Source organism: Bufo bufo, chromosome 9 (genome assembly GCF_905171765.1).
Source record: "Bufo bufo chromosome 9, aBufBuf1.1, whole genome shotgun sequence".
Classification (NCBI taxonomy): domain Eukaryota; kingdom Metazoa; phylum Chordata; class Amphibia; order Anura; family Bufonidae; genus Bufo; species Bufo bufo.
Window position 1 is genome coordinate 69638825 of NC_053397.1, and position 19277 is coordinate 69658101.

The 19277-nt window shown below is 42.6% G+C and overlaps 1 protein-coding gene across 1 annotated transcript in view; it reads right to left on the bottom strand.

The window, feature by feature from the left end:
* Positions 1 to 19277, bottom strand: part of RGS5 (regulator of G protein signaling 5) — a 133608-nt gene that overhangs the window by 62769 nt on the left and 51562 nt on the right. Inside the window, exons 2-3 of the mRNA XM_040408464.1 lie at positions 16557 to 16667; positions 5234 to 5295 (exon numbers count right to left, since the gene is read on the bottom strand). Of these exons, the coding sequence (XP_040264398.1) occupies positions 5234 to 5295; positions 16557 to 16667 (173 nt within the window). The remainder of the gene's footprint in view (positions 1 to 5233; positions 5296 to 16556; positions 16668 to 19277) is intronic.

Sequence of the window (19277 nt, forward strand, 5' to 3'; positions counted from 1 at the left end):
ATAGAGGTTCATAATCATGTTGATTTTCTCTTCTAAAAGCGATGAAAAGAAATGGGGAAAATCGGGAAGTGAGCAATGGGGAAAATCAAGTAGTGGGAGAGGGAATGGTAAAAAAAAAAAGCACTTCAAATGGCACTGACACAGTATTATGCATCAGGATGAGGGGGCTCGGATCAGGATGACCACATTTTAGTTCAGACAGCATGGAGAAAAATGTATGTAAGGCTCTCCTCCATGAGCATTGCAACAAAGGGGAAAAGAGACAGAGGATCATGATGCCCTTCTATTCTACAAGGGATGGAAAGAAAAATCAAGTGGACCATTCATTTCTTAAAGGATAACTGTCACATTTAGACCCTAATTTAAATTTTCATATATGTAGTTACTAATAACATGATATTCCAGAATCAGTTACTATTAGACTGACTTACCCCATATTTAATAAGATTCAGCCCTTAGCAACCAGTCTGCATAAAACTGCAATTTCACTATTCAGTTAAGATGGCCGCCACTGCCCTCACCCTGAGGCTAATCCCGCCTGCCCTCACTAGCCAGTAACAATAGCCCCCCAAAAGTGTCAGTAACCAGAGCCCTCCCCCCTAAAGGATTAATCTCCTGCAGCACAAAGGGGTCCTCTTACCACATGTTGCTTTCATTTATACACTGAGCAGATGGCAGATCTCCCTTCCCTGGTCTGCGCTGCTTCAACTCTGCATTCTCCAGCTCTGCTGAGTGAGGGAGCGTCTGCCAAGTGCAGGGACAGGGAGAGGTGCACACAGCCCAGGCACTGTTATCAGCTGCTGGGGAGGACCTGGCTTTAATCATTTACTTACAGTCCCTGGCTGTCAGTAATGTGACCCTGCACGCTGCGTGCTCCGTCTATCAACAGATAGACGGACCATGCCTAGCAACCCTATTTTAAGCACAGGTAAAAGTAGGCAGTACAGGGAACAAAAATGTGGAATTAAGGGGTAATTGAATACACAGTGAAAAGTTTAAATAGGGACACCAAGGTGATATTAATTACCACAATCCAATACTCCCAAAAAAATAAATATGACAGATATAATTAAAATGGGAGAGGGAATGGTGTAGATCGGTGGGTCTAATGGGGTCCATGTTTACTTTTTGTTAGGTGAAGAGTACTAGCACTCGATATTGCAAATCATTTTCAATGCTTTCTTGAAAAATAGTCAACTTCTGATGCATTTGGCTCAGTATGAGCCTTCCTCAAACACTCAATGTTAAGCATTTCAGAAAAGCTCATGCTGAGCTGAAACGCATCATTAGGTTGACTATAATGTAGTAAAGCACTGAAGATTATTTTCAAAATCGAGTGCCGGTCCTCTTCCATTCACTGGACTCTAGGCTTGCACTTTGCAACCTATGGACATAGGCACCACTGCATAAGAGACGAGTGCTAGCTAGACTACTGTATATACAATACTTTTTGTTAGGGTCTACTTTATTGTGTCTAGGAGTTTCTGGGACCTAGAATTGCTGTTTATAGACTATACAGCATCTAGGTAATGGCACATTTACACATTGCATTTTTACACCATGAATTGGTGATGTTTTCATAATGTGTAGCCACTCACAGCTGGCAAGTTGCCACAATGCCAGAATCATTAACACAAATCCAACAAAGCTAGATATTTAGCAATTCTAGGTTTTTGGCAACTTGAGAGCCACACTACTACCCTATTGAGTTCCATTATGTCCTGAGGCTGCGATGCTTATTGCAGCCCAAGTTTCTGTGTAGGCTAATAGGTAGGGGCCAAATGATTACCAGATCTGAACCTATACTTCATTGAAAAGATCACCTGACCACAGCAATCTTTGGTTATGCAATACCTGTCGAGGCCAAAGTTGCCAGTTGGTCCCAGCATTATCCCAATGGTTTAATAAATTTTGGACGTGTGGAGGATGGTTGACAACCATATTTTCCTCTATATTGTTCTTTTATGTATTTATAGTATCGATGTGTTTTAATTCCCATGGTTGATAAAATGGGGACCATATACTGTAGAGTGATAGAGAAGGAAAGAAGCTTGCCCAAGTAACATGTCTGTATTTTCCCCAGAATGGGGGTGAGAACTATTGGGGTCACCGTAGTGATCACAGCACAAGAGCTCCACAGACACACTGCAGACAGCCTTGGAATGGCCCACAGGGGAATAGGTAAATCCCTGGTGGGGCTCATCAGTTCATCACACTGTGCACAAGTGGAACATGTCTCTGACTGCACACCTTTTCCCAAGGACCTGCCCACTAAAAGTCAATACAAGGCCCTTGTAGCATCTTGCTGCTGCCACTGTTTGAGCAAGTAATATTTTTTGGAGCTTCACAGTGGGTCCTAACAATGTATTTTACTGGTGAGCCCCAGACACCCCAGTTGGACACTGACTGCAGAAGCAGGCAACTGGGAACTGATCTTGAGAGTAAGATCCAGTCAAGTACTCGGAGAGAGAGAAGTGTGCCTCTGTCTCTCAGAGCAGAAACCTCTATGCCTATGTGCTAGCAAACATGAGTTGTGAACCTGCTCTCCCATTTTCCTGCTCTCTTATCCATCCTGAAAGAGTGAAGTGTATCAGCTATGGTGACAGTGTATCACACCAGAGAAATTGTTACAAGCTTTGTGCCTCAGCCAGACAGACAGACGTGCAACCATTACGACTGTGTGCCTCTGTCTGTCAGAGTAGAAACTGCTATGGTTATGTTCTAGCAAACATGAGTTGTGAACCTGTTCTCCCATTTTCCTGGATTTATTTGAGGTGCACTAAATAAAATCATAGCTAGCGAAGCAGTACAGCTGGGTTCACCCCGTTTCATTGTGGTACATGCTGGGCAGTGGGAAAATTGGCCATCTTAGTTGTGATATAGAGGGAAAGTCATGGTGATCCCATCTACCAACCACAGCCTTTCTAGTGCCATCTGCTATATATATGACCCAAAATAGTCCATGTACTAAAGCTGACAATATTAAGTATCTTCAAAGAAAGCAGTAAATTGCACAAGTAGCGTGAGAACCTACCCACGTTTTCCACTTGTTTCAGATAATTCATATCACATTGACGACTCTGTGGAGACCTATTGTCGCAGTAAGGATGCTAGGTAGCATTGACTAGGCACAGTGCTTTGTATAGGAGTTCAGTGGGTTTATGTAACACATTAGGTTGATTATTATTACAGGTTGTCACGTGAACAGGAGAATTTCAATCCATTATTATCATGGTTAACAACAGTATACGTGGGAAGTTTTCTCCCCTATAGGGTGAATAATGTGCTATTTCATATAATGCAGTCCTTTCCTTGTCCTTGAGGCTAAATGAATGGTAACTGCTGAGCTGTTTTATAATTCATTTAGAGCAAAATATGACAATTTGCTGTGAAAGGCCCTGTAATCTATCCTGCGCTGCCAGCGGGCAAGTGATCAGATCACGTCTGTTTTTGTTTGAGCAATTAAGCTCAGTAAATACGACTCCTTTGTACGACAGCCGAAAGCAAATTTACAATGGATCGAAAAGCATAATTTACTGAAGGGAGATATTGGTGGAGAATTCCTGCCAGACCTAGAATGGTTGTCTACACTTAGGTCCATGTGAGATTAGGATATCATCATACATTTATATTTAGTGCAAACAGATCTGTTTAAACTGTGTAAATGATAAAAAAATAAAAATTATTATCTATTACGCAATTTTTTTTAGTGGTTTTATACAATTTTTGTAAACTTTTCACTCGTTAGAAACGAAAGTAGGGGTATGATGTTGAAGGCAGTATTAAAAGAACAGAGGGGGAAAATATAGTAATTTGTGAAGCATGTGGATGTCTTATGCTGGGGAGGGGGGTTGATGTCTTTAGTGACCGTGATTTTTTTCTTATTTCCATTTTCATCTGGTGATAGCTTTTATGGACTATCGAGCTGGAATGTAGCTCTAATTGGCATTAAGTAAAATGTGAATCTTAAAATAGGTAGTTTTCTGCATCCAACAATTATGTAGCAATGGCATAACTGAAAAAGTAAAATATAATCATATATGGCAGAGAGAGTGCGGTATGATTAAGCATATGTGGCCATAGTGTGACTAATAATATCTAATTATAATAATTATCATAATAATATATTAACATAACTAGGCCGCTGGGAAATGATCTCACATACCCCTATGGACTGCATCGAATTGGTATTTGAAAACATTTCTGGGCCCCCAAAAAAGAGACTTAGCACCCCCAAACAATACTTTAGTTATAGGCCTAAAGGGAATGTGTCAACAGAAAATGACCTATTGTTTAAATCACGTGTTTATGTTAAAAATTGAATTTTGTTGAGTTTTGTTTTAATTTTCCATGTCACTAGCTATGTTTTTAAAATGTAACTAAAATAATGAATTTTTCGTACTGGTCCCTAGGCCTTATATGTGCCGAGATCTCCTGTTCTGTGCAGGTAACTTTTCATTTGTCATCACATTATCATCACAGGCATAATTACAATGGCAGATAACACATCTATATAGATAAGGCATCATCCTCCAATCAAAATAGATGATATCAAAGCTTATCTGTTCCCTCCTGACCTCTGCACAGGTCACAGAGCATGCCTAGAAAACTCTCACATGTAAGTCAATGAAGTCCCCTCCTGACTATTGTGTCTATGGCCCACGTGGTTGCTCTCAATGAACGTGAAGTTTTGATACATTTTAGGCTTGGTGGCCAATTTAACAACTGCTTGATTTTAGAAAATATTATTTTCAAAATATAAATAAATATATACATTTTTCAATGGAAGATGTAAAAAATGAGCAACAATAATCTAAAAACATGTTTCATGTAAAATTGTTATTCAAACAGTAGGTCATTTCCGTAGGACACATTTCTTTTCATCTTGTGAATTTGAAGTGACTCACATTTTCGGTAATTTAGTCATCTCTGTTAAACCCTAATGAAACATATGTGTGATGTTTACTACGAGCTAAAACTATGAGCACCAAATCATATCGGGATTCCTGACGTCCCCTCTGAAACCTTTCCAGGAATCCAAACCAGGACAGGGTCATCTGAGAATAGAGAACAGGAAGGTCTGGATATTCCAGCTAGAGAAATATGCCGCTTGTGGGAAAAGACTTGAAGCTATATGGGGTCAATGGCATGGATCATAATGATGCTTAGTCTTTGCTGATGGGATGCAGACAGGAAGCTGAGGGAAGCAGAGAAGAAGGAGATGGATACTCACAGCTGTTCTGAACAAGCTTCTCCAGAGAATCTTTCCATTGCGCGGCCTCGTCTACCGGTGGTCTGGTAAAGGAAAACCACATAAAATAAACCATTTGAGCTTATCAGGGTCCAGATATTTAGGATGGTGACATTATAAGTTCACCTATATAATGGAGCTGCATTAAGAACAGTCTCCTAATATAGTCCTAATTGTATTATTAGTGACGATGTCTGAAAATTAAACATGGGACCCTTCATAACCACTGGGATTCTAATGAAAAAGTAGGAAATTGATGGAAATGGTAATGTTCATAGGTAAGCACAAGTAAGCAAAGGATAAGCTTCCTACTTCCCTTAAAGTATATATTCCTATAGCAGAGATCATCAACCTTCGGGCACTCCAGCTGTTGTGAAACTACAACTTCCAGTATGCACCTTTCACTTTTGTGAGAGTTCAGAGAACGGCCAAGCAAGTGTGCATGATGGGAGATGTAGTTTCACAACACCTGGAGTGCCGGAGATTGCTGATCCCTATGCTATAAGTTTCAGCTAAGAATGCCTCCACCCAGTGTACCTGTCACGGATGGTGTACAGGAAACAAGACAATACCATATAAACAATGTCACTCTGGATCCACAACTAAGGAACAAAGGGAGACCCCTGCAATAGACCTGCCGCTCTCCCTCACTGCTCAGCCTATGCGAACACCCCAAAGGTGGATGGCCGCATATCCACGTTCCTCGGCTATCTATTACCTGAAGACCCTACAATAGTGAAGGGACACGACCACCGGCTCCCTACACTGACACGGAGGGAGTCAGGGTCACCTGGATCCAGAAAAGACAAAATCATAAATACATAAACAGCACTTATCTTGCAGACGACTGACGACTGAGGACTGGGAACTGGGAACTGGGAACTTGGAACTGGGAACTGGGAACTGGGAACAGCATGCACACACACTCCAGGAAGTTGTATCAGCCGCACACTACTGCATTATGGGGAGGAACTTAAAGGGTAGCAATCAGTCCAACTGCATGACAGCTGAGATAGACTAACGAGATGAGAAACTAAACCAAAACAAAGAAATTCAAGGAGGAGGATCTGAGAAGCTCCTGTGAGCGCTTCTCAGCTGTCTGGCTGTGACAGTACCCCTCCCTCTAGGAGTGGACTCCGGACACTCAGAGCCCACCTTCTCAGGATGGGACCTATGGAAAGCCCTGATGAGACGAGAGGCCTTAATGTCCGTCACTGGGACCCACATCCTCTCCTCAGGACCATAACCCTCCCAATGAATGAGGTACTGGAGGGAACCGCGGACAAGACGAGAATCCACAATCCTAGAGACCTGAAATTCAAGATTTCCATCAACCATAATCGGAGGAGGAGGCAAAGGCGAGGGTACAATAGGTTGAACATAAGGTTTCAATAAGGACTTATAAAAAACATTATGGATCTTCCAAGTCTGAGGAAGATCAAGACGGTAGGCAACAGGATTGATGACAGACAGGATCTTGTAAGGCCCAATAAACCTAGGACCCAACTTCCAGGAGGGAACCTTCAATTTGATATTCTTGGTAGACAACCACACCAGATCACCAACATTCAGGTCCGGACCAGGCACACGTCTCTTATCCGCCACACGCTTATATCTCTCACTCATGCTCTTTAGATTATCCTGAATCTTTTGCCAAATAGATGACAAAGACGAGGAGAATCTGTCCTCATCAGGCAAACCAGAAGAGCCCTCTCCCGAGAAAGTCCCAAACTGCGGATGGAACCCATATGCACCAAAAAATGGTGACTTATCAGAGGACTCCTGACGACGGTTATTTAAAGCAAACTCAGCAAGGGACAAAAAAGAACACCAATCCTCCTGATTCTCCGCCACAAAACAGCGCAGATATGTCTCCAGATTCTGATTGACGCGCTCTGTCTGACCATTCGACTGCGGATGGAAAGCAGAAGAGAATGACAACCGAACCCCCAAGCGAGAACGGAAAGCCTTCCAGAATCTGGAAACAAACTGCGTGCCCCTATCAGAGACTATGTCTGAAGGAATACCATGCAATTTGACAATGTGGTCAATAAATGCCTGCGCCAGCGTCTTAGCATTGGGCAAACCAGGAAAAGGGATAAAATGCACCATTTTGCTAAAACGGTCCACCACCACCAGAATCACAGACTTCCCCGAGGAACGAGGCAAGTCCGTTATGAAGTTCATGGACAGATGTGTCCAAGGACGGGAAGGAATGGGCAAAGGAAGGAGAGGACCTGATGGCCGTGAATGAGGGACCTTGGCACGAGAGAAAGTCTCGCAAGCTGCCACAAAACCCTCAACCGACTTACGAAGCGCAGGCCACCAGAATCTCCGAGCGATGAGATCCAGTGTGGCTCTTGCCCCCGGGTGCCCAGCAAGGACCGTGTCGTGGTGTTCTTTAAAAATCTTGTGTCTCAAAGCGAGAGGCACAAACAACCTCCCAGGAGGACAAAGATCAGGAGCTTCTGACTGGGCTGCCTGCACCTCTGCCTCCAATTCAGGAAAAAGAGCAGAGACCACCACACCTTCAGCCAAAATGGGACCTGGGTCTTCGAAATTCCCACCTCCCGGAAAACAACGTGACAGGGCATCTGCCTTCACATTCTTAACCCCAGGGCGGAACGTAACAACAAAATTAAACCTTGAAAAGAACAAAGACCATCTGGCCTGTCTCGGGTTCAGACGCTTGGCTGACTCCAAGTAGGCCAGATTTTTATGGTCAGTAAACACGGTAATAGGGTGTCTGGCTCCCTCTAGCCAATGGCGCCATTCCTCAAAAGCCAACTTGATGGCCAACAATTCCCTATCTCCCACATCATAATTTCTCTCTGCGGAGGAGAGTTTCTTTGAGAAAAAGGCACACGGTTGCCATTTGGCAGGAGAGGAACCCTGAGACAAGACCGCACCCACCCCTACCTCAGAAGCATCAACCTCAACTATGAAGGGTAACGAAATATCAGGTTGTACTAGGATGGGAGCGGAAGCAAAACTCTCCTTGATATTAGAAAAGGCCTTACGCGCCTCTACCGACCAGGAAGAAAAATCTACCCCCTTTCTGGTCATATCAGTGAGTGGTTTAACAACAGAGGAATAATTCAAAATAAATTTCCTGTAATAATTGGCAAAGCCCAAAAAACGCATCAGCGCCTTCTGATTCTCAGGAAGCTCCCACTCAAGCACAGCGCGGACCTTCTCGGGGTCCATGCGAAAACCAGAAGCGGAGACAAGAAACCCCATAAATTGGATTTCTGGAACCGCAAACACACATTTTTTCCAGTTTCGCGTATAATTTATTCTCCCGCAGGATGAGCAAGACCTGACGTAAGTGTTCCTTATGAGTCTTGAAATCAGGAGAAAAAAATCAAAATGTCATCCAAATACACTAATACAAATTTTCCCATTAAATGATAAAATATGCTGTTGACGAAATGCTGAAAAACGGCTGGGGCACTCATCAAACCAAAAGGCATAACCAAATTCTCAAAATGGCCCTCAGGGGTATTGAAAGCCGTCTTCCATTCGTCTCCTTCTCTGACCCTAACCAGGTTGTATGCCCCTCTTAGGTCTAATTTGGAAAAGACTTTAGCCCCAACAACCTGGTTAAACAGGTCCGGGATCAGAGGAAGCAGATAAGGATCACGAATAGTGATACTGTTCAGCTCCCTGAAATCCAGACAAGGTCTTAAAGAACCATCTTTTTTCTTAACAAAGAAAAAAACAGCGGCAACAGGTGAGTTCGAGGGTCGTATGTGTCCTTTTCTCAGACTCTCAGAGATATAAGCCCGCATAGCGACCCTCTCAGGTTGGGAGAGATTGTATAAACGAGATTTAGGCAGCTTGGCGCCTGGGATGAGATTAATAGGGCAATCATACTCCCTGTGCGGAGGTAAACCCTGAACTCCACTCTCAGAGAAGACATCCAAAAATTCAGAGAGGAAAGGTAGTACAGTCTTAGTAGAAACCTCAGAAACAGATGTTATGAGGCAATTCTCTCTGCAAAAGTTACTCCAACCATTTATTTGCCTCGCTTGCCAATCAATGGTGGGGTTATGTTTAGTGAACCAGGGTAGCCCCAACACTAGAGGAGTAGGCAAACCGCTAAGGACGAAACATGACACATCCTCAACATGAGCATCACTCACAATTAAACGGATATTGTGAACTATGCCCTTTAATGATTTCTGAGAAAGTGGAGCTGAATCAATAGCAAAAACAGGAATATCCTTTCCCAAAGTGCATACCTGGAAACCATGAGTTATTGCAAATTGATTATCAATGAGGTTGACAGCTGCTCCACTATCCACAAAAATCTCACAAAAAATGCTCTTACTCTCTAGCGCCACCCTAGCAGGCAGGACAAAACGGGAACTACAAGCAAACGGAAAACCTTCAATTTCCGCCTCAACCCTGCCAATAGTAACAGACGGAACATTTTTAAAAGATTTTTTCCTTTTTGTCTCTTTATTACTCCCAGAAAACTGCCTGAATTTCCTAGAGGGACAAACATTTGCCAGATGATTTATACCTCCACAACAAAAACAAACCCTCCCCTGCGGGCTGAATCTTCTATTGTCAGAGGCAATCAACCCCAGCTGCATGGACTCCTGCTCAGAAGGGGCTGACAGCGACTGAGACCCCTGTGCACAGAATGAGACCGCTGCACTGTCCCGGGACTGAGTATGACAGGAAGGAGAGATCTCTCCTCTCTCTCTAAGACGCCTGTCAATACGAACAGCCTGAGACATAGCAGAATCCAAGGAGGTAGGTCTTTCATGAAAGGCAAATGCATCTTTCAATCCCTCTGAAAGACCATAGCAAAATTGACTTCGGAGTGCAGCATCATTCCAACCCGTATCTGCTGCCCATCTCCGAAATTCTGAACAGTATATCTCTGCGGATTGTTTACCCTGGCATAACAGACGTAGTCTAGACTCAGCCAGAGCAATACGATCCGGATCATCATATATCTGACCCAAGGCTAAAAAGAATTTATCCACTGAACGAAGGGGCCGTGCCCCCTCCGGCAGCGAAAAGACCCAGGACTGAGCGTTACCCCTGAGCAGCGATATAATGATCCCCACCCTCCATTCTTCATCACCAGAAGAATGGGGAAGAAGGCGAAAATGGAGTTTGCAAGCCTCTCTAAAACGCACAAAATTCTCACTACCCCCGGAGAACGTATCCGGGAGCGAGATCTTAGGCTCAGCACAAACTCCATGAACGCAAGCTGAACCGGTCACTTGAAACTGAGAAAAAGTCTTACGGAGATCAGCTACCTCCAAAGAAAGACCCTGAAAGCGTTCAGCCAAAAGTGAAACCGGATCCATGCTTGAGACGGTTTTGGCGGCTGATAATGTCACGGATGGTGTACAGGAAACAAGACAATACCATATAAACAATGTCACTCTGGATCCACAACTAAGGAACAAAGGGAGACCCCTGCAATAGACCTGCCGCTCTCCCTCACTGCTCAGCCTATGCGAACACCCCAAAGGTGGATGGCCGCATATCCACGTTCCTCGGCTATCTATTACCTGAAGACCCTACAATAGTGAAGGGACACGACCACCGGCTCCCTACACTGACACGGAGGGAGTCAGGGTCACCTGGATCCAGAAAAGACAAAATCATAAATACATAAACAGCACTTATCTTGCAGACGACTGAGGACTGAGGACTGGGAACTGGGAACTGGGAACTTGGAACTGGGAACTGGGAACAGCATGCACAAACACTCCAGGAAGTTGTATCAGCCGCACACTACTGCATTATGGGGAGGAACTTAAAGGGTAGCAATCAGTCCAACTGCATGACAGCTGAGATAGACTAACGAGATGAGAAACTAAACCAAAACAAAGAAATTCAAGGAGGAGGATCTGAGAAGCTCCTGTGAGCGCTTCTCAGCTGTCTGGCTGTGACAGTACCTGGAGATCCCAAAATAGGACAAAGTACAACAACTGGAAGCCAGGAAGCAATATACTACTGCTTTTTGTTGTTGTGAAGCTTAAAGACGGCTTCTCGGGGGTATGACTATGTATTTTATTAGAAAAATCTGTAATTATCAAAATGTTAAGAAAATGTAACAAATTAGTGACCACGCGTATTAAAAAAAATTGCATTCCAAGAGCTATAACTTTTTTGTTTTTTCATCAATGTACTTGTATTGAGGTCTTATTTTTTGGCAGGACAAGTTATAGTTTTTAATGCACCATTTACGGTAAGTACATGTAATGATTGATTATAGCAAGCTGTTTAGCTAAAACCGCCTTTGTTTACGTCAGTAAAAAGGTGTATTAGTGGTCACTAACGGGTTAAAAAAAATCTTTTTTTTTTTTTTTGTAACGACCTGACTGTCCACAGGAGTCAGGTCCAAACTTCCAGTAGAGCAGCCCCTGACATGTACGACAGCATACAGTAGAGCCATAAGATCACGATAGTTATTGCAAGACTCTCAACGCCCTTGCTGAAAAGAGTGCTCTATAATGTATATGTAATACATGTAGATAACTGCTCTACTACTATAGACAGCACTGATCTCAGTAAAAGCCATAAGCATGGGCGAATTGGCCATAGACCTTACAGGGAAATTTTCCGGTGGCCTGATACCCAGGAGGCCACTTAATCCCTCCTCTTGCCCATCAGTAAGGTACATAATATAGGAGCATCCGGCATTTATGCACCTGGCCAGGGGCCGCAGGTGCCCTCTTGAATTCAGTTATATTGCCATCCTCCAGGGGGATGATACAGCTTCGTACTGTGGGGTTGGTGGCAGTAATTTGTGCTGCACTATGGTATTTGGTTTCAATTTATGATATGGGGGCACACCAAATAAATAAGTGTTACAGAGTGCCCGCCGTGGTATCAACAAGAAACCATATACAACCACCAAAGAAAGAAATACCACATATAAAGGCCGCACATCATGTTAAAATATAGAATTTATTCAGACACAACAACCCAAAATTTAAATAATTGTATACAATTACAAAACTGTGTGTGGAGTATGCATCTTGTCCAACACACCTCTGCGACCATTACGTACAGATATATGCCGCCAAGATAGTACAAAGTGAGTGAATAAAACATCAAAAAAATGATGTATAATGCACAACACTTATCAGATGTTGTAGTAAGCGGACATGGTATGTAGATAGATACGCCCCTTATGGAAGCTAGTTTAAGCTGGCGATATGGCTGGGGCGTATCTATCTACATACCATGTCCGCTTACTACAACATCTGATAAGTATTGTGCATTATACATAATGTTTTGATGTTTTATTCACTTTGTACTATCTTGGCGGCATATATCTGTTCTAATCTTGAACGTAATGGTTGCAGTGGTGTATTGGACAAGATGCATACTCCACACACAGTTTTGTAATTGTATACAATGAATTTAATTTTGGGGTTTTTGTGTCTGAATAAACTATATATTTTACCATGATGTGCAGCCTTTATATGTGGTATTTCTTTCTTTGGTGGTTGTATATCGAATTTGATTCCGCTGGGGTGCTATGTTGTCATGCACCACGGTAGGGTCCTGGCCCTGCCTATTTCTATTTGTCCCGGCTTTTGTCAATTTGGATCTGCCTACAACATGAGGCCACTTTTAGTTTTTTTCCAGGGTCAGTTTAAATTCCCAGTCCGCCCCTGGCCATAAGATCTCATGATCACAAGTGAGCCTATACACTATAATAACTGTCGGCCGAACAATCGCTCTCCTGTTTCCCTCTCATCTTCCCCATACACATAAATGTTAGGCTTGGCCAAACTTGTCTGTGTATTCTATGGGGAGGACGGAGAAAGCCGTTGCCAGACAGTTCAGGCAGTGGCTTACCTCTTGGAAGAAGCACCCTCGAATCAGCTGTATATGGATGGATATCAGCATCCTGCCTAAGCTGCTTCCTGAAGAACAAAAAGATTGGGCAAAAATATTAATTTCGCCCAATCTTTGTCTCCCCCAACTTCATCTGTCAGGGGAGAGTTGCGAGTTCCCCATACATGTCAGTGAGTCAGCAGAACTCACTGCGTGTGTGTATGGGCAGCTTTACACTGTATGCTACCAGACATGATGGGAACTGCTGTACAGCAAGTTTGAACCCAAATCCTGAGGTGAGTCAGGACATTGGATCATTTTTTATGTTACAATTTTATAGTTGTTTTAATTGAATGCTTGAACATTTTTTTTGGCAAATAAAATAGATAGTCATATACCCATGAAAGGTCTGCTTTAATGTGAGTGACATCCCCAAGGGAGAGGCAAAAATGAAGTAGACCTATTGTATAGATGTCAACTAGATCTGGACATAGAGTAGGACTTTTCTATGTGCAACGATTCCTAATGGGGTGATTGAAAAATAGCTTTTCTAAACCAGATAACTGATTCTCTGTCATATATTTTTATGCTAAACTGGAGGTGAACATCCTTCAAGTGGAGCTCTACCACAAAAAAGACTGCTTACATGTTTCAAGTCCTCACGGGATTGTTAATCATGGCCATGGGCCTGGAGCTTCTCCTGTGCATCCACACTTACGGGACACATATACAGAATCCTCTGCTATAGCGGTGAGTTCAAACGGTGGCTTCCAGTGTTTCCAGTTTGTAGAAATTGTCTTTTAGGGGAGTGGTGTTAAATGGGTTGTCTCATCATGGACAATGCGGGCATATCGCTAGGAGAACGGAGCCGCGCAAGTGAAGGAGGGCGCACTGCGCATGCGCAGCCGCCCTCCATTCATTTCCTATGGGGCTGGCGAAAATAGCCGAGTGCTGGCTCAGCTTTTTCTGTCGGCCCCATAGAAATGAATAGGAACAGGGGCCGCGCATGCACGGTATGCTCCCATTCACTACTATGGGGAGCCGGCTTTGCGGTGGCCGGACCGTAGTCCTCCAGCCACCACCTTGCGGGGCTCCGTTCTCTATATAGGTGCGGGTCCCAGCGGTGTGACCCTCATCTATAAGACAATGGGGGCATATCCTAGCGATATGTCCCCATTGTCTATGATGAGACAACCCCTTTAATGGTTGAAATGGGACACATAGGTGGGGTCATTTATCAAACTGGTGTAAAGTAAAACTGTCTTAGTTGCCCATAGCAACCAATCAGATTCCACCTTTCATTTTCCAAAGGAGCTGTCAAAAATTAAAGGTGGAATCTGATTTGTTGCTATGGGCAACTAAGCCAGTTCTATTTTACACCAGTTTGATAAATGACCCCAAGGGTGTTTTGCTAGCGTTGTCACAGTTTCTATATTTCCCATAAATAATAAGTATCTTTCCTTTTACTTGTTTTTTCCCTCTTACAGACTATAAGGCACAGAAGAGAATCTCAGTAACGATACGTTCTCCCCAGTTGTTAATATAATCATTTTTATTAAAAGAACATTTGAAAAGACACATTTTGCTTATCATTGTCCTCACACGGGAATAATTACATGTGACTGTAATTGACATATTAGCCTCAGGTCTCAGCCAGCAGCTGGAGAGAGGCAAAAAATTAGATGTTCTGTGGGATATTTCACAGTCATCCAATCATTGCTGCACAATTGGATTAAAAAGGTACCAAAAGCCACATTATTCAATAAAGCTGCAATTTAGGGAGGTGTTCTGAGCAATGAGAGACACAGATTCATTATTTATGCAGAGCTCCTGCCATGGGCCATTTGGAAGAAGTCAGCAGCACGTCTACTAGGATATAAGAGAGCGCCTCAACAAGTAACAGTAATGGCGGGATATGCGTCATATAATATGATGATACTGGATCTAATAGTAGCAATGTGTACAGAGTGCACTGCCTATAAGGATGGAAAAAAGCAACATATTAAGATTTCTCAAGGCTAAAAATTAGAGTTGAGTGAAACGAGCTTCGGATGCTTACTCCGAAGTCGCTTTGTTCAAAACTTCGGAACAATACTGTGCGGAGATTCGTTTCTGTACAGTATTATAATGTATGGGCTCCGATGAGCCGAAGTAAGTTATTCACAAATAGTATTGAGCGAACTTGTGTTTTATGTTCGGCGTCTAAAGTGCGAGTTCGGGTTATCGAAGAATCGCCTTATGGATTCTAAATTCCGTTATGGTCCATGGTAGAGGAATCCATAACGCGATTCTTCGATAACCCAAACCTGAACTTTAGACGCCGAACTTAAAACACAAGTTCGCTCAACACTATTCACGAAGGCTCATGTGACTTTGTTGAATAACTTCGGTAGTTGATTTTTAAAGTGGAAAACCACTTTAAAACTTGATGCCGAACTCGGCTTCAGTTCCGAGGTACTAGTCAGAACCAAAGTCGAGTTCGGTTTTAAGTTTTAAAGTGGTTTTCGACTTTATAAATCAACTACCGAGGTTATTCAACGAAGTCATGCGCGACTTTGCAAATAACTTTCTTCGGCTCATCGGAGCCCAAACATTTTAATACTGTATTGAGACGAATCTCCGTACAGTATTATTATGAAGTTTAACACTACTAATTATGATGAACACAGGGCTGGCTCCAGGTTTATCTGACCCTTGGGTGTCAGAGACACAATGGGCCTTAAAAGGGTTATGCCATGATTTATGTAGAAAATTAAAATCAGACAACATATAGTACATGGCAATACCTTTCTACCAAAGTTAGAACCAGTCCTGTACCTCACATGGGTCCAGAGATCTCCACATTCACTGCTCCAATTGTTCTGCTAGATTATCTTCAATCGGGAGGCATGTCCTTTCTGCTGCAGCTCTCCCCCTGTAACTGCCACAGCTTCTAACAGAACCTATGGCTGGTGGCAGAGGAAGATTTAAACTGAGTACGTTCGACCAGCAAAGTGAGATGGACAAAAATAATCTGGATCAATGCTGCAGAACTGGTTCAACTAAATGGTGCTACAATATGTATTTTCTGTACATTGCTATGTATGTAGCTAGTTATTCAATTTTAAAGGGATGTTTCAGTATATATAATAAAAAGTTCTAAACCTTTCTAAACTACTGTGGGGGAGATTTATGAAAGTGTCAAAAGATTTAATGGAACGAATATTCTAGCGAATATTCGCAAAATATCGCGAATTCGAATATGGGATCTGCTGCTCATCACTAGGATTAATGTGTCCAATAGTAATGAAACCATCCGACACTTGAATTAAGAGCAATACAAATTTAATTAATTCTATTACAGGCTAAAAATTTACTAAATTATTTCCTTAACCTGAAGACACATGGAGATGGTGTGGGTTTCATACACTTACATGCATATATACATACAGTAATTCTGTTAGTAGAGTACATTGATATACATTAGCTCATGAATGATACCTACTTGGATGCCTTGATTGTCTTCTCAGGCTTTTCAGGGTATGGGATAATTAGATCGAAGGCAGTTTCTGGCTTTTGAAGAAGAGTTCCAAGTTTGGTCTTTATTTCCTTGGCCCTAAGGAGAAGAAATTCAATAATTGTACTCACTTATGTACATCAAATATACTGAGGAAATATTCTTTATTGCAACTTATTTTCAAGGCAGCAGCATTATGTAAGGATTTGGGGCAAGGGACCTTAAGTGTATTACTCTGCTATGTTGTAAATTGTATAATTACTGCAACATCTCACTTTGGTCAGTAGATGGAAGCAAAGGATACGATGATAAAAGTGTACATTGGAGATGCCTATCAGAGGAATACTAATAACCTATTTAGTTTGCAAAGTTGGAAAATAGCAAATTTATGGGCTCAATCAAAGATGGAATAACCAAGCTGCCGCCAAGAGCCAATGACAATATAAATAGCTCTAATTATAATAATATAATAATTTATGGGCTGTTTTGGACCCCTTACAAATGTGATAGGAAACTGAATATGCAGGTTTGACACTGCACTTAGCAAATGACTTATTGCATCACACTCTCCCTGTGTAAGGGGAGGAGGTTCCTCTTGTAGCAGGAAGTGAGAAGACGGGAGGCTGTACTTGGTGCTGCTGGAAAACTCAAGGGATCATCTCTGCTGAATCTGGAAGGGAATGGACCGGCTTACAAAGGGGAGGTTTCCAGCGACAACCCCAGGAGTGTCGTGTCTATAGGATCCAGTTCTGGAGTGGACCAGGAAATAAGAAAAAGCACTAAGAACCTGCTCAAGGAACTGTAAGTGTGGCTTTGCCGCGTCACATTGCACCACACTGTTGAAGTGGCATTTTGACATACAATAACGCTCCAAGTACAGTTACATTGCGGTGTACGGGCTGCAAACTAATGCATAGCCCTAAGGGCCTCATACGCTGACACCTTCCTATCTCACTGGCTGCACATAGGGTGTTATATGCTGGTAGCTGGAGTAAGGATTAAAGTTACATGAGACAGACATCATTTCCCTGTGGATTACAAATAGTATTGCACAATACTTAGGGTGCACCCCAACAAAGAACTCGTCCAGGAACATACATGTGCAGCTAGGCTGCTTAATGGACTTTGGGGAAAACATTACTGGTTTATTGTTAGACAATGTTACATTTACTGTTGGTTTATTCTCTGTTACCAAGCTGTTATATATATTCTCAGCTTATTGTTCACTACATTGTTTTAGTAAACTCAACTGCTGGGAAAGAACCATTGTCTGTGACTGTTTGGCATCTTGTACCCCCTGTACCTGTGGGCCCAGCCCTCGGTCTTCTTTCAATTACGCAAAGAATTTCACAAAAATGGGCCAAAGACATCTGTCAAATGAAAAAGATTCCTAAAGATAAAGATTCTACTTCAGCATTTCCCAAATGTATTTTAAATGTTTACATTTTTGAAGGAATAAGCAACTTGATAGATTGCCTTATTACAATTTTTCATTATGGACCAGAAGTTTTCATATTTTAGATCTCTCGCGCTACCGGCTATGCAGTCCTCTTAAACTGGAGTTCAGAAGCTGTCCATTTAGGATAAACCTGCATCATCAATTTCCATATTAACACAAGAGCTTAATTAAGGCTTAAATTCTATGAACGCCTTTGCACTGGTCATTTTGTTATAGTTTATCTGCTTCCTAAATGTAAAATTAAGAAACTAATTTGTCTTCATTATAAATTTCCTACCATTTTGCTGTTGCAGAATCTGTGAAACTCCTTCACATAGCTGGATGTCCTGCTACTTCTCACATAGATTGGACAACAAACTCAGGGGCGTAGCTAAAAGCTCATGGGCCCTGGTGCAAGAGTTCAGCTTGGGCCCCCGTCCCTCAGTGCTTGTTGGCAAGGGGCAGGGGAGCACATAGCCTTCCTGCTGCCTGAGGCAAACATTGAAAGGGCACCCCCTCATGCCAAATTCTTGACCTAACCCTTTCCCTCCAGCCAGAGGTGTAAATTGACCAGCATGCACTTTCTATAATGCCAGTGTCTTATGTGGCACAAGGGTCTTTGGGCCCCTCAGGCTCCTGGGCCCGGTAGCGACTGCTACCTCTGCACCCCCTATAGCTACGCCCCTGAACGTACTACTTCTGGATGTGTTAGCTCTCTGCTCTCCCTTCTCTCAGACAGCAGCTGGCAGGGGGAGCAACTATGCATAGCAGATCAGAGTACAGTGAGGACCGAAAGCATCCAAGTCTTCAGAGAAGATAGATCACACAAGCTGTTCTGTAGACCAGTATAGATAGGAAAGAAGGCACCCACAGCAGTATGCAAGAGTACAGGACTGAAGCTCCTTCATGTGGACCAGAAGACAACATGATCAACATAATAGAAAATCTTATGCAAGGATTTGATTGCAATATAATCACAGCACTAGAAGAAATGAGAAGTGCCTTATTATTTACCTATTGTCTCTTGATTGTGTGTAGAGTATTTTATTCAATCCATGCACTCAGGTATGATTTTTTGTATTACACAATGATTAAAATAAATGGATTTCTCTATTATGACAAACCCTGTTAGACTATATGGATTTCATATTATCAAGGTCAGAGAGTTGCTTGAATTAGCAGCTCCCACTCAAGGATTTGTCACCGCCATGTACATTACATTTGACATGATGCAGTGTAATACAGCATGGTTGCTGCTAGCTTTCCTCAAT